General features: G+C 38.8%; 1 protein-coding gene across 2 annotated transcripts in view; it reads left to right on the top strand.

The window, feature by feature from the left end:
* Positions 1 to 271: 271 nt before the first annotated feature.
* Positions 272 to 27378, top strand: part of PIK3CG (phosphatidylinositol-4,5-bisphosphate 3-kinase catalytic subunit gamma) — a 45118-nt gene continuing 18011 nt past the window's right edge. Inside the window, exons 1-9 of one of the 2 annotated variants that reach the window (XM_036758600.1) lie at positions 272 to 378; positions 2574 to 4586; positions 11086 to 11151; positions 11572 to 11797; positions 13554 to 13657; positions 18089 to 18235; positions 19940 to 20030; positions 23373 to 23503; positions 24845 to 24956. In XM_036758600.1, the coding sequence (XP_036614495.1) occupies positions 2586 to 4586; positions 11086 to 11151; positions 11572 to 11797; positions 13554 to 13657; positions 18089 to 18235; positions 19940 to 20030; positions 23373 to 23503; positions 24845 to 24956 (2878 nt within the window). In that variant the 5' untranslated portion in view covers positions 272 to 378; positions 2574 to 2585. Of the gene's footprint in view, positions 379 to 1484; positions 1514 to 2573; positions 4587 to 11085; positions 11152 to 11571; positions 11798 to 13553; positions 13658 to 18088; positions 18236 to 19939; positions 20031 to 23372; positions 23504 to 24844; positions 24957 to 27378 lie in introns of those variants that run through there. The other variant, XM_036758601.1, reaches the window with a different exon arrangement.

The raw sequence follows: 27378 nt of genomic DNA, 5'->3' as shown, positions 1-27378 counted from the left end.
TTCCATCTCTCTCCATACTTCCATCTCTCTCTTTTGCTGTATTTGTCTCTCTTCCCCTCTTTCTCTACATCCATCTCTCTTTCTCTTTTTTGCTTTCTCTCCCTCTTTTCTTCCCTCCCTCTCTCTCACTCTCTTTTTCTACCTCTCTATTGGCTATGACAGGAAATGTATTTCTGACACTTGTAAAATGAGCAATCGTACGTATAATCAACTTGGTCAAAACTTCCTTCCTGGTAACTGCAGCACTTCCTCTGCATCTGGATTTGAAAAGAGACCTAGAAAAACAGAAGACATTTGTTGAAGAAGAAAAAGATGCCCTGGCTTTAAAAACCAAACAAGTGATTCTTCAGTATCATAGCTGCAGCCTTTTTTAGACAGGTAACATTTCCTTGTCCTTTGTAGTCTAACTTAATATTTATACTCGTCACCTAAAGTATTTTTAGGAAGAACCATTGCCCGTTCAATAGATAACATTTCCTTTGGGTTTCACTCTATGTTTCATTATATATTTTGTCCGCTTTTTTTTTTAAAACATCTGCAAGTTTCCAACCATAGTTTAGCAGGTGCATTAGGAAGGTCATAGTCTTGGTGGGGGGAAGGGGGGGCAAGAGAGATGTTTCAATGGAAGCAGCGGAGCTGAGAGAGAGGTAGGGTGTCCTTTCATTCACAAAGAATTTGTGACTTCATCTCCTCAAAGTTGACAGCAACACATCAGAGCATTTTGAAGACTGACTAAAGGAAAGCTTGTGAGTATTTAGGCCAGCCTGCTTTCTTTGGAACCTAATTTCTTATTTGATTGTTGCATAGAAATCAAAGTGAATTTGGTATTCTTTTTTTTCCTTGCTTAAAATTGAAAGCATTTTTAAAAATTTTATGTCAGTGTGAGTACTGATATAGCCTACCAGTTTTGTACTGTTTTACTTGCTCAGTGATATGCCAAAGAGCTAAATGGGGAATGATTTAAGATGCATGAATTTCTAGGGGGCTCTTTATTGCAAACACTGTTATAAAAAGGAACAATTTGGGTTTGTTCCAGTGAAGTAACCCTTAATTATGCTTTAGGGAAATATAAATAGAAACTGTAAGTCAAATATTTGAAAATTATTTATAATACAGTGGGGTATGGTATCTTGATATTCAAAATTTACCTTCCTGTAATGATAAAATACTTTATTATATCTGCAAGGAAGAACAAATCATGCTTTTTTCTTTGAGTAGAATTGACAATATTAATCATTTAACGATAATAACACACCACACTTCAATTTTTATTTCAATAATTAATGTTTGTAATTGCCCAGCATTGTGTTGATGTTTAATAACTAATGGCAGTATCAGTTATGTTACGTTGTTAATAAAAAGTGGTTTACAATCTCTAATTAAATAGTTGAATTCAACAAACATTTATTAAGCACCTTCTATGTTCAAAGCACTGGGCGTGGTTACTACAAAGATGAAAAAACAGTACAGTCTCTGCCTCCAAGACACTTTCCTGCTTGGTGAGGTGGAGGAGGTAAGAAATATACACTCAAATTCTGATACCAATTAGAATGTCAGTACAAAGGATAAATTAGAGGAAAATTATAAGAAGTTTATGAGGTTATCTCTTTCAGCTGGAGGGAGCAGGAAAGACTTAACAAAGGAAATGTAGTAGTAGTTGGGTCTCTTTATTTTCCTAGAACATCTCTACTGTGGCAGAGATAAACTAGATGAATTAGCTCAAAATAAAGTTATTTTGCACAGGTTTATCATTGTTTGATTTTTATATTAAGCAAAGCAAAATCAAATACCAAATATTGATAGATTTAAAGAAAGAAATATTTCATAAATGATTGTTCATATACTAATTTGACAGATGTTTCAGTGGATATAACTGGAATATTTAGAAATAGCAAAACATGGAGCTGGAAGGGATCTCAGAGAATATGAGGTCTAAATCTGCATTTTAAAAAAAAGGAAACTGAGGCCCCAAGATATTAAGTGACTTACAGTCATACAGGTACTAACTGTCAGAGGTTGGATTTGAACCTGGGTCTTCCAACTCCAGAGTCAATGCCTTTTCCACTACAACAAAAGTATTTAATTTGTTCATTTATCTGCTGGATCAAGTTTTTTTTTAAAAAAAACCAATTCTTTTGCTACTTGGATTTATAGTGATTTTTTTCTTTACTGGTTTTGTTAATCAGAAAAGAGGGGCAAAAGGATTATGACCAAAACACAAAAGGAATTTCAGCAAAGAGTGAGTTAGGTTGCATAGCTAAATTGAGGTGTAGAAGGTTTGGAAATAGAGAACATACTGACAAAATTAGATAGGGTGTCTAAGTCTCAGGGAGAAGTTTGACACTGAGAAATGGGAAATAAGTTGATGGCCTGCCTTATTTTAACTTCTGTTTCCCTCTTAGAGGATTATAGGACACAGTCCCTGAACTGAATATTTTACTGATCTTGAGATGTGTTTGTTGCCCTTTAATGGGCACACAAAATTTCCTGGGCTTTGGTTCCTACATTTTATATGTATATGGCAAGGAGAAAAGTGCTATTTTGTGATCAAAATCTCTACCTTCCTCTTACAGCTCCCCTAGGGCATGGATTTGAAGGACCATGAGCCCGTGGTTCTGAGAGAAGATAACAGGGGAAGGAGGAGGAGAATGAAGCCACAAAGTGCTGGCAGCATCGGCTCATCTTCAATGGAACTCATTCCTATAGAATTTGTCCTGCCCACCAGCCACCGGAACACCAAAGTTGCAGAAACAGTGATCCTGGAAGCAGCTGGAAATTGCAATGTGGAACAGGTGAAAGCACAGGTCTGGATGCAGGCCATGGAGACTAGCATGACCATGGAATTCTATCACCAGTCCTCTCCAGAGCAATTTCTCCTGCTGTACCAGAAAAAGGGACAGTGGTATGAGATCTATGACAAGTACCAGTTGATACAGACATTGGACTGTGTGAAATACTGGAAAGACCTCCACAAGAACATGGGCCAGATCCATGTGGTCCAGAGGCAGCTACCCACAGAGGAAACTCGGGAGTTCCAGCAACAGCTGAATGATCTGATTGGCTATGATGTTACTAACATGAGCAATGTGCATGATGATGAGTTGGAATTCACCCGGCGCCGGCTTGTCACCCCACGAATTATGGAGGTAGCCATCCGAGATCCCAAAGTCTATGCCATGCATCCTTGGGTGACTTCCAAGCCCCTTCCCACATACCTGTTGAAAAAGATTGTTAATAATTGCATTTTGATCGTCATCCACCGAAGCACCACAAGTCAGACAATCAAGGTCTCTGCAGATGACACCCCAGGCACAATCTTGCAGAGCTTCTTCACCAAGATGGCTAAGAAGAAGTCACTGATGGACATCCCTGAAAGTCAAAGTGAGCTGGATTTTGTGCTTCGAGTCTGTGGCCGGGATGAGTACATTGTGGGTGAAACACCTATCAAGAATTTCCAGTGGATCAGGCATTGCATCAAGAATGGGGAAGAGATTCACCTTGTGCTGGATACACCTCCTGACCCAGTGCAGGATAAGGTGAGGAAGGAAGAGTGGCCACTTGTAGATGACTGCACAGGAGTCACGGGCTACCACGAACAGCTGACAATAAATGGCAAGAATCATGAGAGAATATTTACTGTTTCCCTGTGGGATTGTGACCGAAGGTTCAGGGTCAAGATCAGGGGCATTGACATCCCTGTGCTTCCACGGAACACCGAGCTCACGGTCTTTGTGGAAGCAAACATCCAACATGGACAGCAGGTCCTTTGCCAAAGACGAACTACCTCTAAACCTTTTACAGAGGAGGTGCTCTGGAATGTGTGGCTTGAGTTTGATATCAAAATCAAGGACTTGCCCAAAGGGGCTTTACTGAACCTTCAGATTTACTGTGGGAAAGCACCTTCCCAGTCTTCTAAGACTGCCGGGTCTCATGAGAGTTCTAGCTCTGAAGGCAAAGGCAAAACTCAGTTACTCTATTATGTGAACCTACTGCTGATAGACCATCGATTTCTCCTGAGGCATGGAGAATATGTCTTGCACATGTGGAAGATATCAGGGAAGGGAGAGGACCAAGGGAGCATCAACGCTGACAAGCTTACATCGGCGACCAACCCTGATAAGGATAATTCTATGTCAATCTCCATCCTTCTGGACAATTATTGCCACCCAATAGCCTTGCCCAAGCACAGGACCACCCCTGACCCTGAAGGGGATAGGGTACGGGGAGAAATGCCCAATCAGCTTCGAAAACAGCTGGAAGAAATCATAGCCACTGACCCACTTAACCCACTCACTGCAAAGGACAAAGAATTACTATGGCATTTTAGGTATGAAAGCCTTAAGCACCCCAGAGCATATCCTAAGCTGTTTAGCTCAGTGAAATGGGGACAGCAAGAAATTGTGGCCAAAACATACCAGTTGTTAGCCAGAAGAGAAGCTTGGGATCAAAGTGATTTGGATGTTGGGTTAACAATGCAGCTCCTGGACTGCAACTTTTCAGATGAAAATGTAAGAGCCATTGCAGTACAAAAGCTAGAAAGCTTGGAGGATGATGATGTCTTGCATTACCTGCTGCAACTAGTACAGGTAAAATATGTTTGAGTTATTAGAGGAAACAAAGTCTCAAGAACTTTATTTGCATGTTCACAGCCACTTCATTCATTTGTTATGAAAATGCTAGTTGTTTAGTGTTTTACAATTGGGAGGGAAGCAGCATGGGGTCATGGAAAAGACAGGTACAAGTTTTGATTCTGTGAAGAACTTATTGTATAACCTAGAGCCAAACCCTTGACTTCTCTGTGCCTTAATTTATTCATGTGCAAAATGAGGAGGATGGAGCAGATCAGGAATTCGTAAGGTTTTTTTATGCCCTAGATCCCTTTGACAGCCTTGGGAACCTATGCTCCTCCCTTAGGATTATGTTTCTAAATGTGTAAAATAAATGTAAGTAAAAAAGAAAACCAATCAGATTGAACTACAGAGTAGTTCTATATCATGGAATCACAGATTCAGAGTTAAAAGGGACCTTAGACACCATTCTATAGATGAACGACTGAGTCCCAGCAAAGTTAAGCGATTTGTCCAAAGTCACACAGGTTCGCAGGGGCAGAGTCAGGATTCAAACCCAAATCCCTGTCTCCAAATCCATTACTCTGCCCATTTCACACACTGTGATGGTGGTGAAGCCAACTCACCAAATAATAAATTATTCTGTTTGTTTCTTGCTGTCTAGGACAGTATGGGGTGAATTTATGTGAGGATTGAGATATGATGACTTTATAACCTGTACATTGCTATATAAATGTGAGTTATTATTATTGTTATTATGGTCTATAAGGGGCCATCACCTTCTAGGGGAATTAGATTGATTGATAATAATACTTAACTCTTATTCATTCAGAATATCAGTGTGGTATAGAGACAGAATGCAAGAGCAGCTCTCCTCCCGGCTCTGCCACCCACCTATTTCATTTTAGCTCAGTTCTCTTATCTATAAAATCCACATTAAATGCTTGTCTATTACCTGACATCAGTAATGTCTTAGACTTTAATGGGGAGTGAGTTCTTCCAGAATTATGGAAGATACTTGTTAAGATTTAGGGGAGTGGAAGCTAGGATGTGCAGTGCATAGAGCACCAGCCCCAGAGTCAGGAGGACCTGAGTTCAAATCTGGCCTCAGACACTAGCTGTGTGACCCTAGGCAAGTCACTTAACCCTGATTATCTCAAAAAAAAGATATGAGGAATGTTTTGGGGTAGTAGAAAAGACCGTTAGGAAGAAAACCAGAAGGCTTACATGCATATCCTAGCTCTAATATTTATCTGCTGTATGACTGTGGGCAAGTCACATAACTTCTTGGTGCCACATTTTTCTTTTAAAATGTAGAGTTGATTTCTAAAATCTTTCCGTTCTGATATTCTATGTCTATGATTTTAAATAAATGCAATACTCAGTTCAGTGCTAATAAGTATTCAGGGCTGGAGAAGTAGGAAGGGAGCCACGTTGCTTACGAAATGAGAACAAGAGATATATACTTGCCATTTGATGGCATTCATCACAAACACAAAGTGCCTATGCCAGTTTTTGATGTTCACAATATCATATAGCCATAAGAGACTTGTAGGCATACAAAATTTTAGATCTGGATAAAGCTTTGGAGGTCATCTAGTCCAAATCCCTTATTTTACAGGTGAGAAAAGTAGCACCAAGAAAGGTGGAGTGAATTGCCCAAGGTCAGGCTTCAGAAGTTCATCTGAGCTAGTCCTCTGCCCAAAGCAAGTATGCTGTTATCCCCATTTCAAAGATATGACAGCTGAGGCCTAGAGAACGTAAGCAACCTGCCCTAATTGACATAACTTGGTCAGTGGTAAAGGGGGAATTTCATAGTGTGTTCATCTTTCCACTATGCCGTACTTCCTGGCAAAGTACTTATTAGGGAAGAAACAGAGGGACTAATGTAGAAATGATGCTCTTTAACTGATTTTTAGGCAGTGAGTTTCCAAATTATCCATTTTTATAGGCTGTCCCTAAAGTTTCCTGACAAGCATAATACTAGGAGCTCACATTTGAATTGTACTTTAGGTGCTCCTTTGAGGTAGGTGTTATAAGTATTGTTATCCCCATTTGACAGGTAAGAGGTTAAGTGACTTGCCTAGGATCACACACCTAGTAAGTGCCAGAGGAAAGTATTCTAACTCCAGGCCTAGTGTTTCTTCTATCACATCACCTTGCCAATGACCGAGGGGTTCTCACTCTTAGCTATTAAATTTCTATCTTTGCATTACACTCTTAAAAACCATTTCTGTAGGACTTCTTTACATGTCATCTAAAAGCATCCAATGTTATTTTTTTACTTCCCTTCATCCAATATTCATTTAATTGCCAGAGTATTAAAGAAATTTAGAAAAAAGAAAACACAACAAAACATATCTTCTCATTTTGTTGTTCTGTACAGAATTGTCTGAGCTCTAAACTTTTGTCAATTCTGTTCCAAATCAAGGGCCCAACCACATTGCTTCTCTTTGGCTCTTTTGTGAATAAACTTTGCAGAAATGGGAATTTTACTGTTATTTCAATTTTGCCTGGTTGCAATGAAAGAAATCAAGAAATAATAATGTTAAAAATTCAAACTAGCAGGCATAATTTAAACATGATTTTGACCATTTTCCCCCAATTTTTAAAAACATTTTTATTTGAAGTTTTGAGTTCCAAATTCTAATCCTCCCTCCTTCCCCTTCCCCTTCCCTGAGACAGTAAACAATCAAATATAGGTTATACATGTTCAATTATGTAAAGCATTTCCACATTAGTCATCTTGTACAAGACTCAAATATAAGAAAAAATGAAAGAAAGTGAAAAATAGCATGCTTTAGTCTGTATTCAAACAATATCAGTTCTGTCTCTTGAGGCGGCTAGTATGCTTCATCATTAGTCCTTTAAGATTGTCTTGGATCATTGGATTGCTGAGCATAGCTAAGTCATTCATAATTCTTCATCGCATCATGTTGCTTTTACTGTGTACAGCGTTTGTGCTGCTGTTCACTTCACTATGAATCAGTTCATGTAAGTCCAGGTTTTTCTGAAATCATCCTGCTTGGCATTTCTTATAGCACAATATTCCATTACAATTGTACACCACAGCTTATTTAGCCATTCCCCAATTGATGGGTATCCCTTTGATTTCCAATTCTTAGACACCACAGAAAGAGCTGCTATATTTTTGAACAAATAGGTCTTTCCCTGCCTTTTTTTGGATGTCTTTTGGGATATAGACCTAGCAGTGACATTACCAAATCAAAGAGTATGCATAGTTTTATAACCCTTTGGCTATATTTCCAAATTGCTCTCCAGAACAGTTGGATCACTTTGCCACTCTACCAACAGAGCACTAGTGGACTTTGACCGTTTTTAAAATTGCTGCACTATGTTTGCAGGGGTGTTTAAATTCCTGGTGCCTGAATAAAACCATCTCCAAGTTGAGTTTTGCATATTGACTTTACAAAAATGAAGTATCAACTCTCGCATTCAACCGAGAATTTTTTTTTAAGTACCACAATGAATATACTCCTTCACTATTGGAATGAGTGGCTTAATACATTCTCAGAGCCAGCAACTTCATTGCAGTTAAATTTTCATGTATTTGACCACACCCATGAAAAGGCTGGGTTTTTGTTGTTTTGAAGAAACTTTGGCATAACAGAAATGTGGTTAATAAACCACTTTTAGTCATTTACAATGTGAAAAGACAAAACTGCATCAGAAACCAACCAAATTTTTGGTGCCTTCTTATGGACACCCCCCCCCTGCCCATGAAAAATAGTGGATAGAGAATTGGTGGGGTGTTGCTGCTTTCTATTCTTCCTTTTCTTGAATAGAAAGATCAAATAATCTAAGGATATTTATAGAGAAACACTTCAAGAGGTTACAAATTAATAACATGCTGATGCTGCAAGGTGGCCCTGGAGATGGAGCCTCAGACACTTACTAGATGTGTGACATTGGACAAGTCACTTATAATCTCGATCAGCTACAGTTTCCTAATCTGTAAAATTGGGATCATAATAGCGGTTACAACATGGAGGTTTTGTGAGGATCAAATAAGTAACATAACTATAGTACTCTGCAAACCTTAAAGCACTCTAAACATTCTATTATTGTTATTGTTTTGTGACTTATCATTATTAGATTTCTTTGGTTCTCTGACCACATCTGATTGATACATACATATGTGTGTGTGTGTTTAAGTCTATGCACACATTATAATACTTATCAACTTTGGCTGATTGTTCAATGTCTTCTATTCCCTTCTAACCAAATCCAGCTATCTCTAACCATTTTTTGGAGTCTCTTTCCTGCACCTTCTCTTCTGCCCTTTAAATCAACAATGACTCATGTTGATAGAGTGTTTTACGTTTTATAAAGTGCCTTCCTCCACGGGTCACTGTGAAGAAGTATCATTATACTGCAGGATTTGAGGTAGGTAGTACAGATGTTATGCCCATTTTACAGACGGGGAAACCAAGGTTTTGAGATGTGAAGCAACACCCATGATCACAGAGCTAGTAAGTGTATGAGAAGGGATTTGAACCCAGGTCTCCAGATTTCATGTCTAATACTTTAGTATTTCATACTGCCTCTTCACCATAAAAGACAATAATCCTATTAGTCCAACCAACTCTTTACTGTTGGAGGAGAAACTTGTTTGGCATGGTGTAGCACTCACGTGAGGTCAGCAGACCCAGATGCTATTGCCGGCTCTTCTGGTAATAAGCCAGCTGCTTGGCCACAGACAAATTACATCAACTGTTAGGGCCTTATTTCTCTCATTTTTAAAATGGTATGTGACAGATTGAATAATATCAAGTCTCCTTTAGCTCTAAAATTCTTTGATTCTATTCTCGATAGAGCAAAATATAATTTCTCTACTTTTTATTGTCTTTTGGTTTGGAATATGAAATATGTCCATAGTTCACATTTAAGAGTTACAAAACCCCTTTCTCACAACAACCGTGTGAAGTAGTTGTGCTGAGGTGCTGAAACTTTAGAGGAGTCAAGTGACTTGTCCAGGGTTACATAGAAAGTATGTCTATGAACCAAGACTCAAAGTCCTGTCCTGTCTTCTCTCTTCCCCTGTTTCTTCTTTGTTTCATAATCTTCCACAGGATAACCTTGATTATTAAATGCTAAGGACTCAGAGAAGCCCAGAAAAAATGAACAAAACACAGAGGACTCACAGTAGTCCATAAATAATCAATATATTTCTCCTTCCTTTCTGGTGAGCTGGAGTCATAACACCAGTGTCTGGAATGTGGATTCCCCTGGAAGGGGAAATATCCTCAGCCCTTTCTCACATGCATACCCCTTCTTATCCACTCTGTCGCCAAGTGTTGTTGATAATAGTATCTTTTTCATTGCATGCAAAACTCTATAACGGCAGCTTTCTGAGGTCCCTGTGCCCATGGAGTTTCTAGGTTAGTGAGACTATGCAATCTATATATAAATAACTGTGATAGATAGATAATATAGTTTAGCAAAGTTGCATATGAAGTCTGAGGAGCAAAAGATCATTGCTGACTTTGAGGATCTGAGAAGGCTTTGTGGGGGAAGTAGAATTTGTCTTGACCTTTAAAGGATGCGTAGGATTTCAGGCATACGCATCAGAATGAGCAAAGACACAGAAAGACAAGAAAGCATTGAACTTTGATCTCTTCCCATAACTTTATTAATCTATCAGCACACATTTTTTGAGCATTTTTTTGTGCCTGGTGGTTTGCTAGTCACTAAAGATGAAAGCACAAAAATGAGGAAATCCCTGCCCTCAGTAAATCCGCTTGATCTCCATTAGGGCCTGAGACAGCAGGGAAATGATCAAAATGTTTTTGCTCCCTGGACCAGCCTGTGGCTGCACAGTGTTCACATGCACACCCCACATCCCCAAGGAGGAAGTAGACTAAGAGTAGACAGATGATGTCTTGAAATAAATTGAAGGCAGAGCAGGAGCAGACAGTTCAACTTTCCTCTTGCCTGAAGGTGAAATCCATGAACTTAGCTTTTTGGTGGGCCTGGAGTGGAGAGCAGGGATAGATCAACTTCAGAAGGGAAAGACCTGAGAGGTACAGCCTCTTTTCCCCACAAGTGTGTAATTCTCATACTTGTGGGACAGTCAGGCACTAGTCCTGGGGAAGATGGTCACCTTGTATCTGTAGTAGGCAGTATCTTCCCAGTTCCAACCTCCCACCTCACCTTTCTGTTGCTCTTACAAAGCAGAGGCCTACATCAAAGCCAGCAATGAGCCCAATTCTGCCTCCCTCATTCAGACACCTGGAATCCTATAGCCCCAACTGGAACAAATTGAAGTGACCCTAGAAAAAAAAGGAAAATGACTGCTTTCTGTACTTCTTAGAATATTAACACTTGCTAGAGATGCATGATGAAGTCTTTACTGTTTGTCCTGGCTTGTAGAAGCCCAGGCCTCCTTTTGGTTTTTAGACATGCCTTAACAAGAGGTGAAGAAATCTGTATAGTTGGACACATTGACACGTCTTTATATATCATGCATAAATACATAAATGTGTTTTATCTTTAGGCCGTGAAATTTGAACCATACCATGACAGTGCTCTTGCCAGATTTCTGCTGAAACGTGGCTTGAGAGTAAGTATTCTTGTTTTGATAACAGCAGGGACTTTTTGAAGGGACTGGCTTTCCTTTAACCAAGGCAGTAGCAAGGGGTAGTATACTATCACTTTAGCTTTTAAAACCAGCTTTCCTTTAACCGAGGCAATGTTAGCTAGTATACTATTTTAGTAGTATCTACTAGAGCCTTCCTTGAAGCCAGAGATACCTGAGTTCAGGTCACAGAGACTAGTTTGTGGCCATTGGCAAGGCATTTCTTCTCAGTGCTCTTAGACTATAAATTGCAGAGAATATGATGACCTACATTGCTGGAGGAAATTTCATCACCTGCGAGTTCCTTATACAGAGGAGACCCTAATCCTTCTCCTTTTCATTTATTAACAGACCCCAAGTGTCATTCATATTAACCATCTTCAACAATTTTTCCCCCACTCTCAGAACAAAAGAATTGGTCACTTCTTGTTTTGGTTTCTGCGAAGTGAGATTGCTCAGTCCAGGCACTATCAGCAACGGTTTGCAGTGATCCTCGAAGCCTATCTGAGGGGCTGTGGCATGGCCATGTTAGAGGATTTCACAAAACAGGTTCAAGTGATACGGATGCTACAAAAAGTCACTATTGATATTAAGTCACTGTCTGCTGAAAAGTACGACGTCACTTCCCAAGGTAGTTTCCATACTTTCATGTCTCTTCTCTGGTATCCCAAGATACGTTCTCTGTCACCTCCCTCATTCTGAAGAGTATAGTTCTTCTTCCTAACACAGCTAAGGACCAAAAAAAGACTTTTCCATATTCTATCTATGTAGAAGAAGGGAGAGAAAAAGAAAAAAGAAAAAGAAATTTCAAATTTTGATGATATGCTATCTATGAAATGGCTTTCAAAATATTCTACAGACATAATAATTAAAACATAATCCTTAAAAGAGCAACTTCAGGCAAAGGGGACTTACATTATTTCTTAGTTTTTCACATTTCCCTTCCTATACTGAAACAGTTATTTATTTTCCCTCCCCCACACCCCAATTATCAGTCTTTTTTTAAATAAAGGCTTGAGAATTTTTCTTAGTCTTCAGTTTCATACACTAGTTCTATGTATTCAGAACTTCCATATTCATTCTTTGATTCTTGCTGAATATATTTGTAATAGCCTCTCCTCCCCAAAAGAAGAAAAAGTACCCTTACTCTCTTTCTTATTTTTTGTCAAAAATTGTTTAATGACTGGGGAGTATCAATCCAATCTACAATGACTTCTCATCTAGCTGATATTCAGGCACTGACTTTGGAGTCATTTCTTTAAGTGCTAAAAGCAAACAAAAACAACTCTTTAGCAATTTGAAGCTATCCCATATTCTCTAACCCCCACCCCCACCCACCACAATTTCCTTTTTTTTAAAGTGTTTATAGCACCCATACAAGTTTGCATCTGATATAGTCCTATCTGTTTTCCTATCAGTTCTTACTCTCCCCACTACCTTATCCCCTGCCTTCCTCCTACTCATACCTCTCAACCACAAAGCAGAAAAAAAGCTGCATTAGTCACCTTTTAGCCTTCTCCCTTCACTGTGATTTAATCTGTATGGGGACCTTTGTGGCTAGAGGCAGGGGGTTTAGTAGTGAGCTGACTTTGGAGCATGAAAACCTGGCTCCAAACTCCATCTCTGGCACATACTAGTTGTGCAACCCTAGGCAATTCTTAACGTAGCACCTCACCTCTGAATGTCTTTGAAAATAATGCTTAAAAATCATACATTTCAGAGAAGGTGCCAACATCTGGGCATTCCCTATACCAATGAAATGTGGTATAGATCCAATAAAATGTGAGTTCCTTGAGGGTAGAGACCAAGTTTTTGCTTTCTTTGCATTCACAGTGTTTAGTATGGTGCCTGGCACAGAGTAAGTCCTTAACAAAAGCTTGTTGATTTGATTTGTTGAAATTGCAGGTTCAGTCATTTATCCCTATAGACCTACATATGTGCTTACCTGGATGTGTACTCTTGACTATAAAAATATTTTGTGCTTTTCCCCCACCTCCCCACCCACCACCTTTTTACTTTCTCTTCTCCTTTGTCCCCTTCAAGATCAGAATAGATCCCTTTTTTCTATTTTTCAACCATGCTCCCATTGCCTTGTATTTTTTGAAGTTGACTTTTTTGAACCAAAGTAAATTACTTTACATTTACCCCTATTGAATTCCATATTATTAGATTAATCCCAGTGCTTTAGGCTGTCCACATCTTTTTGGATCCCCTTCTTTTTGAATGTGTTGGATATCCATCACCCACCCTTCCCAGTTTTGAGTCATCTAAGACTCTGATAATTGTTTGTTCTATGCCTTTACAAAGTAAGCTTAGTAATTTTTTTATGATATTGAGCAATGGTAATGTTGATTAATTCTTGTTGATTTCTAACGTGTCAACTGCAGTTATCTCACAACTTAAGCAAAAGCTTGAAAACCTTCAGAATTCTAATCTTCCAAAAAGCTTTAGAGTACCCTACGATCCTGGCCTGAGAGCAGGAACACTCGTGGTAAGTTTAGTGTCTTTCATTTTGAAGTTGTCTGTGTTGTATCCTGTTAAGGTCCATCAGTTGAGATGGCTGATATGTATCTGAGGAAAGGGATAGAAAGCAGTGAGGGTGTTGACTTTCTTTAATCTATATTTTAATCGTTGGCCAATGAGAAACATTGGTCTCAATGCATACTATGGATGTAACATCATGTAATAGTTTTTTACATACATGCAATTTAAAATCGTATGCAAGATTATGATCCTCCAGGGAAGGCTTACTCTAAGGTCTAATCCTGACATGCGAGTGACCTTGGGTTCTTAAAGCCCAGGTGGGTAGAATGCAAGGAACTCCAACCAATCTGGGAAGGCTTGGAACAAACAGATCTAGCTCGACTGTGTCTGTCACCTGAGGACCAACCTAGCTAAAGATGCAGAGGCTTATCCCTAGAAAGTTGACCACTGGGTGATAAATTCTTTCAGCCACAGAAACTCATGAATACCTCCTGAGAGAGTAAATGCATAGGGATATCCATTGGAAGGGAAAGCACCCACACTGATGAAATCACAAATCCTTGAAGGACTGCTGTCTGACAACAATAAGGACCCAGCTGAGGCTGTATAGCATACGTTTGTAGTAGTCCCAATCAGAACAGTTCTGTAAGTTCCTCTACCTACATTCTGTAGTACATACAAAATCAGGGTAGGAGTAGAGAGTACTTGTATTACACAGCTTTATTGTAAGAAAAATGTTTTGTAAACCTAAGAGTGATATATAAATGAGTTCTTATTAATTTTATTATTAATTTTAATTAATTTTATTTTAATTAAATTATTATATTAAATTATTTTATTTAATTTATTTTTTATTATTAATTTTATACCAAAAGTAAAGTATTGTTATTTCAGCTTGGTGTAGCAAATAAATCTTATTTGAAATTCTGCCTGACACTGGCTGTGTGGCAAGTCACTTAACCACTCAGTGTCCCAGGTGACATTTGAAGACTTTAAGTTGCTGAGCAGGTGTTGAACTGCATTGGTAGAAAGAGTTTCCTCACCGGGACTTCTCTAAAACCAATGAAATCACAGGTCTGGTCCTCCTTTTCTTTCCCCACCAAAGAAAAAAGAAATCAGCTTCATATCTTTTGCAGACTCCTGCAGATATGGCTTTCTTATGTGAAAAGGTTGAAGAAACATGCCATTTTCACATATCAAGCACAGTAAGAGTTCAGTTTAAATTTCCTGCCTCAGTATTATCAAAGGTCAGTGTGGTATCTGAATCTGGTAAGGCATGAACATTAAAAATGGGTTAAGACCAAAAGGTAAATTTCCTTTGAAATCATTTGCTCTCCTTTTGCTCATACCCAATCTTTTGAGGATCACAAAGATACAATTTTAAAGTCAGAAGGGACCTCATTGGCCTTCAGGTCCAACCCATTTTCCCTAAGGAATCTCATTGTAACATGGTTGTCAAGTAGTCATCCAAGTTTTGTTTGAAATCCTCCGAAGAGAAAGAAGTCACCATCTCTCAAGGCAACCCATTTCAATTTTGGACAGCTCTATTATTAAACTTTTCCTTGCATCAAACCCATATGTTGTTGTTTTTCACCTACTGGTTCTAGTGCTGCCGTCTAGGTCCAAGTGGAATGAGTCTGATCCTTCTACAGGACAGCCCTTCAAATCCTAGAAAACCTCCACCACCCTGAGCCTTCTCTTCTTCAGGCTAAACATTCCCATTTCCCTCTACCAGTCTGAAGACATGCCATATGAGTATAGCATGAACTTGAGCCCCTTCCCCATCCTGGCTATCCTTCTCCTGACACTCTTCAGTTTATCACTGCTCTTCTTAAACTGGCATGCCCAGAGTTGAGCATAATACTCCAAATATGTTCTCACCATGGCAAACTTCCTCCTTATTCCTGGAAACCATGCCTCTCTTAATGCAGCCCAAGATCACATTGGCTTTTTTGTACTCCAAAACAAACTGCTAACATAATTGAACTTGCATTCCTTTAAAACTCCCAGGTCATTTCCAGACAAATGACTATCTATCCTGGCTCTTCCATCTTAGACTTATGATACTGATTTTCACAACTGTATAAGATTTTACACTTATACCTACTACTGAATTGCATCTTAATAGAGTCACCCCAGTGCTGTAGCCTGTCAAGATCTTTGTGGATCCTGACTCTGCTATCCAGGAATTTAGCTATCCTTCCTAACTTCATGTCCTCTGCAGATCTGATAGCATTCCATCTACGCCTTTATCCAAGTTGTTGATAAACATGTTAAATGTCATCAAGCCGAGCACAAAAATATTTATTTTGTTATTATTACTATGTTTACTGGTAGCAATAATAATTAATAATAATTTAACCTTTATTAAAAATCAGACAACATCAGTCACAACATTAGGTAGCAATTTGAATGCCAGAAGGATATAAGAAGTCATGACTAACTGAGGAATTCTTTGCATGGGAAGTAGGGACTATGTGGAGGGCATCTAACAGTGACAGATAAGCTACATGGCCAGGAGTCTGGCAAGCATAAGGAGCTACTTTTTCCATGGACAAATGTATCTTCTAAGAGGGTTGTTTTCATGCTACATAGACGCTCCATGAATATGGCAGTTTTGTTTCTATGTCCTTTCTGAGCCATAGACCTGCAAAGTGAATAATTCCTCCCTTGTACCCATAGAAGTGGGAAGCCAAGAGACTCTAGGAGACCCTCCATGAAATGCATAAGAATCCCAGTCATCCCTATCAGCCTCTAGCAGAAAGACCTTAGGATCCCTTGGAACCTTACAGCCAGATATTGAGACCAAATATCAGTGAAAAAACAAAGCATTCAATGCTAGGAATTATCGGAGTAAAGATGGCAGATGGCAATAGCAACATGTGAGATCTTTTATAATTTGGAGGAAGGACAAAAGCAATTGGCCTAGTTCGGAGCCCTAAAGAATGTCCTCAGCCCATTGGAGGGAGGAAGAGAAAGATATTTTAAGAAAAGGAAAAAAAATTAAGTGGAGAAATCATTAGAGAGATTGGACGTAAATGTTACATTTTTGAATTTCATCATATTATTTCACGAACATTCAATTGTTTTCTACTCTGTATTAATATGCCAAAGTAACTGGGGCACAATAAAAATCATATAGTCAAATTCAGTGTGTGATGAGTTATCAGTGTAGATAAATGATTTGGAGAAGATATGAGAGTAGAAATAAGATGAGTGCGTACTTTTCCTTCTTGGGCAAGAAATGTGAAATTAAGGGACTACCAAAGTGGTTTTGTTTAGTGCTTGAAAACAATTTGATTGCTGAAGTGGACTTCATTATTCATTTGCATAGTGAATGCCTCTTCATTTCAATTGCTAATACAAAAGAAAACCTTGGGCCAGTGTCTCTATTAATTATCACAAATTCTGAATACTTAGAGACCAAATCAATGAGATTTAATTGTAAAACTTTAATGTTAAGAAGGTCAAGTTTCTCTTGATTTACCTGTTTGCTGTCCTTGTTAATCTGTTATAAAGGCAGCGTAGTGTAATAGAAAGAATCTGCTGGAGTCTAGAGAGACCCGCATTTGAATCTTACCAGCTGTATGAGCAAGGGCAAACCCTTTAAACCAGCACACAAAGAATGAGCATATTAAGCACTCACTACGTGCCAGGGGTGGAGCTAAGCAAAAATAGTCCCTACCCTCAAGGAGCTTATGTTCTTATAAGGGAGACACCAAGCACATAAATGGCTTATACAAATACTTATAAGATATATACAAAACAGATGGGAGATAACCTTAAAGAGAAAGGCAAAATTGCTTGGGACACTAGGAAAGGAAGCCTGATGTTTGAGCTGAGTCTTAAAGAAAGTTAAGGATATCAAGCTATAAACCTCAGCTTCTTCATGTGTGAAATGAGAAGAAATATCTGTAGTAGTTATATCATAGGGTCATTGTGAGGCTCTAATGATTAGTTAGATGGTACAGTAGGTAGAGTACTGGGCCTGGAGTCAGAAAGACCTGAGTTCAAATCTGCCCTCAGACACTTATTAGCTGTGTGACCTTGATCGAGTCAAAGCCTCTTTTTGGCTCAGTTTCTTCAACTGTAAAATGGGTATCATAATAGCCCCTACCTCCCAGGGTTGTTGTGAGATAGTGGCATGTAGCAGATTCCTAATAAATGTTTGTTTCCTTCTTTCTCACCTACATAAAACTTAAAAGTACTGTTTAGACATTAGTTATTATTGGTAATCTCTTCTGAAATGCAGTCTTTTCTTCAAGAGCTCTATTTGAAAGTGACCAAGAATCTGCAAATGTAGCATGGATGTTTATAGGAATTGTCTTTGAATAAGAAAAGAAAAAAAAGGATTTGAAGGTATAGAGAGACTACACATTGTATCTATATTCCATGAGTCTGTTCTGTGTATAGAAAACATGTGAACTCTTCCTTACAGATTGAAAAATGTAAAGTAATGGCGTCCAAGAAGAAGCCCTTATGGCTTGAATTTAAATGTGCTGATCCCACAGCCCTGTCCAATGAAACAATAGGAATTATCTTCAAACACGGAGATGATTTGCGTCAAGACATGCTTATTTTACAAGTAAGCCAATATTTAGATTATTGGTGTTTTGGTTTGTTATTTTACATTTATTGTTGGGGGGTGGGGAAAGGATCGAATACTAGCAGAGTTCAAGTACAAACCATGACTCGGTAATTGAGTATCGCTGAGTTTTCATGTTGGCATTGCCTTGTAAACTATGCCATGAGGCCCATGGCCTTCTCAGGATGCAGTTCAGTAAGGGACTTCTTTTTATTCATACTAGAGGTTTGTTTCTCAACTAGGATTCCTGAATAATGAATCATACCAACCTCTCCACACCCTTGTACGACTTTGTTGTGCACCTAGTTCACAAAGCACAGAGATATAGTTTAAACACACATGTATCACTCTTAACTCCCACCCTCAACCATATAACTACTCCACATTCATCTGTGTTCATATACATGCACACCTACAGTTTCTCCCCCACTACTGATATGCTTCTTTTTACACACACACGTGCACGCGCACACACACACACACACTCAGAGAGAATAAGATTGGAAATAAGAAGCTTTTAAAAAGCCAGTGGGCTAATAAATGAAAGAGAGAAAATGGGTAAGTAGAGACATAGGTTGGAGATGATTAAGTAGGCAGGTGAAAGAGGAAATGGAAGAATAATAAGGAAGATAATTAGTCAGTGAAGTAATCACAAGAGGTCATTTATTTTTGAAGGATATCGTGAGAATTGTCCTAAACGTTTTTGTTTAAATGAACATCCCCTCAAACTTTTGAAGATTTATTAAATCTACAAAAAGAATCTTTTGAACCCTTTGAAGATGAACAAAAAACACATAGTTATTATTACTGCAGTTACTTTTTTTAAAATTAATATTAAAAATGAGTGAAATATACATTTATCCACTATATGCTATTGGTATACAGATGCAGCTTAGTAAATTGGAGATGGAGGGAACTTCAAAGGCAAGAAGACCCAGGTTCAAGTCCTGCTTCTGATTCATAGTAGCAGCTAGGTAACCCACAGCAAATCATTTAACCTCTCAGTGCCTAGGCAGCCCTCTAAAATTATAAATTGCCAATCCGCATTGGTAGAGAGGGTTTCCTCATTGAATAATCCTATAGACCAGAAGTTCTCAAAATATGATCCTGGAGTTCTGGGGGTCCCCAAGACCCTTTCAGGGAGCTCAAGAGATTAATAATAATAATGCTAAGGTGCGTTATTGATAGATACAACCCACATAAACAAAACTTCTTTGGGGGAATCCTCAATAATTTTTTAAGAGTGTAAAGTAGTCCTGAGACCAAAAAGTCTGAGAATCACCGCCCTAGACCAGTGAAATCATGGGTCCCAACAACTCTGGTTATCCAGAGTATGAGTGTCTTACTCTTTAGATTTAAACAGCAATCATAGTTGGTAGTGTTTTGTTACCACTTCATAAGGATTGGACAGAACTAGGAGAGGGTATTTTATATGGATAAAAGATGAATAAGTTCCAGGACTTTCAAAAATAACATACAAGACTTCAGCCAGCCTCTTCTCCAAAGCCCATTTCAGATTGTATACCAAATTAAATACTTCGTGGTGAATAACTTAGAAAGATTTGACCTTAAGAACGATGCAGCAGGTTACCATGTTTTTCCTGTCATACATCAAATTTAACAAGTGTGATTTTTTTAAAAAAGGGAAAGGCAAACAACACAAATAAGCCTATATTGTATAACACATTGTGTTTTCATGTCTAGATCCTCCGAATTATGGGATCTATTTGGGAAGCAGAGTCTTTGGACTTGTGCCTACAGCCATATGGTTGCATTTCAACCGGAGACAAAATAGGTATGCAGAACCTTCAGGAGCTAAACTCACCATTTGGCTTGTGGGAACAAGTTATGGCACTTTCCAGGTTATGACATAGAAATTGAATAATGGGGCTGGGGGAGTGGGGTAAGATAATATTTATTCATGAGATCAGGAAGAAAATGTAACATGGTTAATTGATGACTTCGTATGATATGGATGTACTGAACATGTTTGAAGAAAAAATGAAATGTTCTAAAACCTTGTCACCCTACATGCAGATAATTTAGTAAAATTTTCCCCCTCCTTTTTTTAACCATACCCCACCCAAACTTCTATTCCACTTCTAAAGCAAATTAAAATTCTCCCTCTCTTAATGTTTAAAAACACCAGAAAAGATCTGCCACTTATTACAGTTACCTCAAGTTCAGATTATCAGAGCTATTACTCACTCTGCTTTTATGTACTTTTGAGGCATTTTTAAAAAACCTTTTCAGGTCCAATACAATGTATTTTTATTCTAGCTTTATAGCTACCCCGTTTAGTCCATGTAGGAATGTGAGTTTTCAACCAACCTTTATTACGCACATACTGTTGATAGAGTTTTGAACAGGAGGCAACCATGCAGTGCTTGCCACTGCCCATGGTAGTGAATAACCCACTGTCTCTAAGGTAGCTAAGAAGCTGGTAATCTGTGGAGAAACCAGCATTGGAAGCCTGCCTCTTGAGTATTTGCCATGCATAATATAGAGGTTAATGCAATCGAGGCAGTCAGGATGTGGTCCACAAGATATGTCAGATCCCAGAGGTAGGGGACTCAGATGGAGATCACCGAGAAGCCAGAGACTACATTTAGAGCCTTGGGGTATGGATCCCTGGTGAGTTTGGAAATATGGAGAGAATTTTGTGGCAAAGTTGATGCTAAACTGGTGCTATGAGCCCTGAAATTGAATGCACGTTGAAACCAAAGCCCAGTGCCCATGGAGCTCAGCAGGGGACTGTGATGATAAAACCCTGACAAACCAGGTGAAACCTGGTTGATTATGGGGTCATCAATTTAGAGCTAGAAGAGACCTTAGAAGCCAATGAGTCCAATCCGACCCTTTCAGGTTACAAATGAAGAAACTGAGTCCTAGAGAGTTTAAGTGCCCAGTGTCACACAGCTAGTAAGTTATATATTGGAAGGTTTGAACCCAGGGCTTCCTGATCCCAAGTCTGGCATGCTTTCTACTATACCACACTGTCTCCAGTAGTAGATTACAACATTTCTGAGAGCTCTGGGGAGGTATAAGCATGTTCAAACTGGAATATGAGAAAGTTTGTGAAGAAGTTCATGTTAACTGTGTTTAGAGCACTGTGCTAAGTGGGGAGGGGGAGATGATACAAAGTCCAGATGAGAGGTAGGACTTGCCCTCATAGAGCTTACACTCTATTGAGGATATGATACACACTCAAATGAAATACACAGTAACTGCATAAGGAAAACAAAAGCAAAGTGTATGTGAAATCTAAGGGCTTGGGGGTGAGGGAAGAAGATTAATACTAAGTAGGAAAAAAAAACAAAGAAGGCTTCCTGGAGGAGGAGGAGGTGACATTGGAGTCAAGCTTTAAAGTTGGACTAGGAATTCAGCAGGAAGGAGGAGTGTGAGCAGCATGAGCAAAGGCAAACAAGCCCAGAGCCAGGGAAACCTGAGGTGGGCATGGAGGATAAGGGGTCACCTAGATGGAAGGGAGATCATGTAAGAAGGAATAGTATGAAATAAGTTTGGAAAAATAGGGCCAATGACCAGATCTATGCAGGAAGAACATAAATCTGGCAGCAACACAAAGAATGGTTTAGAGAGGAGAGAGCCTAAGAGCAACAAGACTTGTTTGGATGCTGTTGTAATAGTCCAAGTAGGTGGCATCAAAGTTCTCTACTGGAGCTGCAGTAGTGGGAATAATAGGAAGGGGCAGACCACAGCAACAACAATAATAAGTAATGATAATAAGGATGCTTTAATTTTCGTAATTTCATTTAAGCCTCACAATAGCCCTGCAACATAGGAGTTTTATACCCATTTTATACAGGAAACTGAGGCTTAGAGAGATTAAGAGACACAGAAAGCCTCAGAGGGGGTTTGACCCTACTCTTCCAGCTGCAAGTCTGGAAGCACTCTACCTTTTACAATGGTAGAATTGACAAAGGTTGAATTAACAGGATTTTCCAAGTGACTAGATATGAAAGATGAGGGAGAGGGGATAGCCAAAGACACCACCAAGGTTTTGAACATGGCATACAAGGTAAATGATGATGTCCCCGACTGAAATAGTGAGACCAGAAGGAAGAGCAGTTTTATCAGGAAAAGTGAACCTGGCTTCGAACCTAAGTATGAAACCTGGTGAGCCCTCATCTGTCCTATAGGCAGTTGGAGGGTTGGGAGCCTGGGAAATCTGGAAAAGTAATTCCATTTTCAAAGGGCTTTAAAAGTCAACTCTAGAGATGAGGTAATATTTGAAGCCATGGGAGAGAGGGAGATGGCTGGGGAAAGAGTATGGAGTAAAAAGTCTTACACTTCTGATTTGAAACTAGTACAAAGTGATCTTCCCTTTGACTGTGTAATTTTAAATAAAGGAGAAGGAAAATGTCCGTTGACCTAAAGAGGAAGAATGGTCTCACCATGCCAGGACAGATGAATTTTACTTCTCCCCATTCACAAATAGAACATTATACTCAATGTAAACTTTTCATTCAGAGATCTTGTAACAAAGTCCTTCATAATTTCCTTCCTATTCTCCCAAAAAAAGAAAACCACAAAACACTGTGAACCTAATGACTTGGCAAATAACCCTGCAGCAAAGTATCATTGATAGAAGTGTACTGGATTTGACAATGGAGAGCTGAGTTTGAATCTTGGCTCTGTCAATTACCAGTTGTATGACTTGGTAAGTCACTTAACCTTTCTGAGTCTCAATTTTTACCTTTATAAAATGAAGACTACTTGTGCAATTTACCTCTTCTGGCAGTTATAAGGATCAAGAGGGAGGAAATAAGCATTTATTGAACATCTACTATGTGTGAGACACTGTGTTAAGCCCCTTACAAACAGCTCATTTGATCCTCAAAACAACCCTGGGAGGTAGGTACCATCACTATTCTCATTTTACAGAGGAGGAAACTGAGGCAAACAGAGGTTGATTGACTTGCCCAGGGTCATATAGCTATTGAGTGTCTGAGTTTAAACTCAGGCGTTCCTAACTCCAGGTCCAGTCCTCTATCTACCGTGTCGCCTAGCTGCGTCTAAAAGAGATAATGCATATGGAATTAGTTCATAACCTTAAAAATGATATGTACAACCTAAGTCAAGATTATCCTTCTCAAACTGAGTTCCTGTCATGTAGGAATGATTGAAATTGTGAAGGATGCGACAACAATTGCCAAAATTCAGCAGAGCACAGTGGGTAATACTGGAGCATTTAAGGATGAAGTGCTAAATCATTGGCTCAAAGAAAAATGCCCAATTGAAGAAAAGGTGAGCTAATTTCTCTTTCCTCACTCTAAGGATCTTTTATACAGATACTGTTTATATAACAATTTCACTTTTTCAAAGTGACCTATTACCATCATGGTACCCAGCATATCTGAGATAAGTTACAGATAAAGTGATTGATCTGTGCAGATAGATGCACATTGTGACTCAGCACTCTGTATAAAAGACCACAATGAGCTCAGGATGCCCATTTTTTTAGTATTTGCCTCTCCTTTGACTACCAGGCCATGCTTTGTATAAAATTAGACCATGCAAAACATTTGGTTAACCATTATGTGTGTGTGTGTATAACTTTTGCCATCCACCAGAAATATTCATCCATATGTGTAAATTATGTTTTACCTAACAAAATACCAAATATTCTATAAGGCAATTTATAATTTACAACTCAGCTCTAATCTAAACAATTAATTATGGATACCGAAAATGTCAGTTCCAGCATGCTTTTGAAGTGCATATGCTGAGTCCTTTGCAAGCTGTGTAGTAAGGTTGTTTGGCTGTCATTTAAAGTTCTGCTCCTCAGGATTAGTGAGCCTCATTTGCATGGTTACTAGTCCTTTGTTGGGGGGGGGCAGGGAGGAGAGAATGTAATTAGTGACATTTAATAGTCCTATTATACATGATGGCTTTGTGAAGGCTCACATCCCATTAATGATCAAGAGCAAAGCAAGGGTTATACAGTGTAGGAGAAAATTACTTTGGGTTCCCTTTGGGGGCTGGGCACTGATGCATGATGAGGTAGTGAACCCTTCTGATTTAATTAATACTGCCTTTGACATTTGTTCTTCAATCAAGTCATAAGGATCCCTTGTACAGTAGCTAAAAACCTACCAACCTCCAACCTACCTTTCTTGGCTTATTCCATATTTGTTGTTATTCAGTCATTTTAGTCATGTCCGACTCTTTGTGAGGCCATTTGGGTTTTTTTTTTGGCAAAGATACTGGAGTGGTTTGCCATTTTCTTTTCCAGCTCATTATGCAGTTGAGGAAACTGAGGCAAACGGGGTTGAGTGATTTGTCCAAGGTTAGACTCTAGTAAGTGTCTAGGCCAGATTTGAACTCAGGAAGATGAGTCTTCCTGACTTCAGGCTGGCACTTTATTCACTGCACCACCTAGCTATCCCAGAGTAAAAGTCAGTTCTATCTAATATCCATAGCTCAGATGAAAACCCTTACAATCTGCTCTTTGAATGCAGTTTCCAGAATAGGAGTTTTGGGGAATATTTTATAATTATTTTATTAGTATCTTTATTAGGTAGAATTTGCTACTTGGGGGTGGGATGAGGAATATCAAATAATCTTTGGGTATCTTTGTATTAATAGTTCCAGGCAGCAGTGGAGAAATTTGTGTATTCATGTGCCGGCTACTGTGTGGCAACCTTTGTTCTTGGTATAGGAGACAGACACAATGACAACATTATGATCACGGAGACAGGTGAGTATTCCTACTCTGTTAATTTTTAAATGAAATTAAACTGTATTAGGATTTATGGGCAGGAGTGTTCTATCTTTGCTGATCTCCAGCCCAAACTTGCATCTTAATGCACTTGCCCAAATATCATGCTATGTGAAATATAAAAATATTTCCACCCCATACAATTTTATACCTCAAAAACCAGCACATATATATGTGTGCATGTAACTGTTTATGCATGCATATATAGAACTTGTATATAGCAGTCTGACCATCCAGAGTGAAGTGTGTGATAAGCAAAAAACTAAATGGGCCAAACCCAAAGTCAGAGAACTTTTTACAGACTTTCAGCCTCTTTCAGTTTGTTTTACCCTAAGGAAGCAGAATTAACAAAATCACGCAACTCTTTTTCTTCTCTTTGCCTTTTAAAGCCAACAAAGTTAAATTCTCAAAGCCTGATGGTTTCACAAAGGCATTCTAATGAGTTTATTTTTTTTTCGTTTTGTTTATATTGAGCTGAAAGTCATCTCTGGCATTTTGCCTGGATTCCTTTGTATTTGTCACATTCTTCATTGTATCATAGTTATTTGTATTGTAGCTATTTGTGTAAGCACCTTGAGGGTGAGGACCAAATTCATTTTTATTGTTGTACTCTCAGCACCCAGGACAGTGCCTGGGACTGAAATGCTTGCTAATTTTTGCACATGTGTGCTTTCCACATTCCCTGCTCCAAACCTTGGACTTTGTGTCACATCTATCTTTGGATGACTAGTACTTAGAATGGGACCTTACACATAGTGTTTCATGGAATAAAAATCACACTCTTTGTTTAGGAGGCAAGATTGCTCAAGGATTTTATTAAAAGAACTTGGCTGAATAGGGTAGAAATCACTTCTTTAAGGAGTTGTCCTTTAAGGCCCAAAGTTTCCTACCTATATCAGTGAGTAGTGAGGGGAAAGTCATCTACAGAGGACAGAGTATTTGTTCAGTGCAGACTTTTCCAGTATGTCTAAATTGAAGCATATTACAGGGTGTTCCTGAAGTCTGGACACATGGGCAAAAAGGCATATTTTCAAGAAATGAAATGAATAAAATTTTTATTTAATTGGAATATTAACAAATAACATCTTCAATATGATTTCCATCATTCGTGATGCAAAGGTTGATGTGCTCTGCAAGATTCACATGAACTCAATGCAACAACTCCACATTGCCGTCTATTGCCCATGTGTCCAGATTTTAGGAACATACTGTACAAACAAAAAAAAATGCAAGAAGTTGCTGAGGCAAAAGTATGAACTTAAGGGTTATCTGTAAGTCATTTTTATTAGGTAGGCATCAACAGACATCATCTTCTGGGACATGGGAGGGTCAAGCTTGAGCTTACGGAAGGGGTGGGATGAGAGGTGATTGGAATATGTGCTTCCTTACTTCAAGCCTCATGAAAATTACAGTTTTCAAAATGGAAGTATTCAAGCTAAGCTGGCTTCTACAATAGTACTTACTTTTAAATGATTAAATTGAAGGTACCTTTTTCTGGGTTCATTCTATTACTACAAAAGGAAGGTGCCAGACTTTAAATTATCAGCACCTGTGAGGCAACTTGAATGAATTTTTGAACCACCATACTTCTAGCTTAGTTTAGATCTGACAAATCATAGATTAAACCATAGTTCTGTACAGTCTCAGAAGCATTCACATACCACAGAACCATAAGATGAAGAGACCCACATAAGTCCCCTCTAGAGGCTGAAATCTAGGAAAAACAGCTGGTAAACACTCTTCATATCCCCCCTCCAAAATTATAACCTTACAATACACCCCCAGACACAAATACATTTAGCAAAAATGTGTCAAACGATATTAAGAACGTTTGTATTCAGGCGCAGCTAGGTGGCGCAGTGAGTAGAGCACCGGCCCTGGAGTCAGGAGGACCTGAGTTCAAATTTGACCTCAGACACTTGACACACTTGCTAGCTGTGTGAACTTGGGCAAGTCACTTAACCCCAAATGCCCTGCCTTCCACCTTCCAAAAAGAGGAAAAGAATGTTTGTGTTCAAATAAAATTCCAGCAGAAGGATAGCTGCAGATGAAGCAATGTTTACCGTCTGCTTTGGAACCAGGAGCCTGATTTGTACAACGCACACATTTGTTATTGATTGCAAATGTAGTGTAAGCCAAACATTTGCTTTATATAAAACAATAAAAACCAATCAACAAAACCTTATGGGCTTCTGTATGCGATAGTAACAGGCTTTCATTTTAATGAATTTTAGATGCAGCAGCAATTTTTATGTCCTGTCAAACTGGGGAAAATAATACTACTACGAGTCCACACATCTTTTATTTTCAGAAAACTGTTAGCTCCATGTTTGTCTCTCCTTTTAACTGTACCCTTGCTTTTTTACACAGAAGAGCACGGCTCACCCTCAGTCACTGATCA

Source organism: Trichosurus vulpecula, chromosome 5, assembly GCF_011100635.1.
Source record: "Trichosurus vulpecula isolate mTriVul1 chromosome 5, mTriVul1.pri, whole genome shotgun sequence".
NCBI classification, from domain to species: Eukaryota; Metazoa; Chordata; class Mammalia; order Diprotodontia; family Phalangeridae; genus Trichosurus; species Trichosurus vulpecula.
The sequence above is the reverse complement of the archived record's forward strand: the minus strand, read 5'-3'. Positions and strand labels throughout refer to the sequence as shown.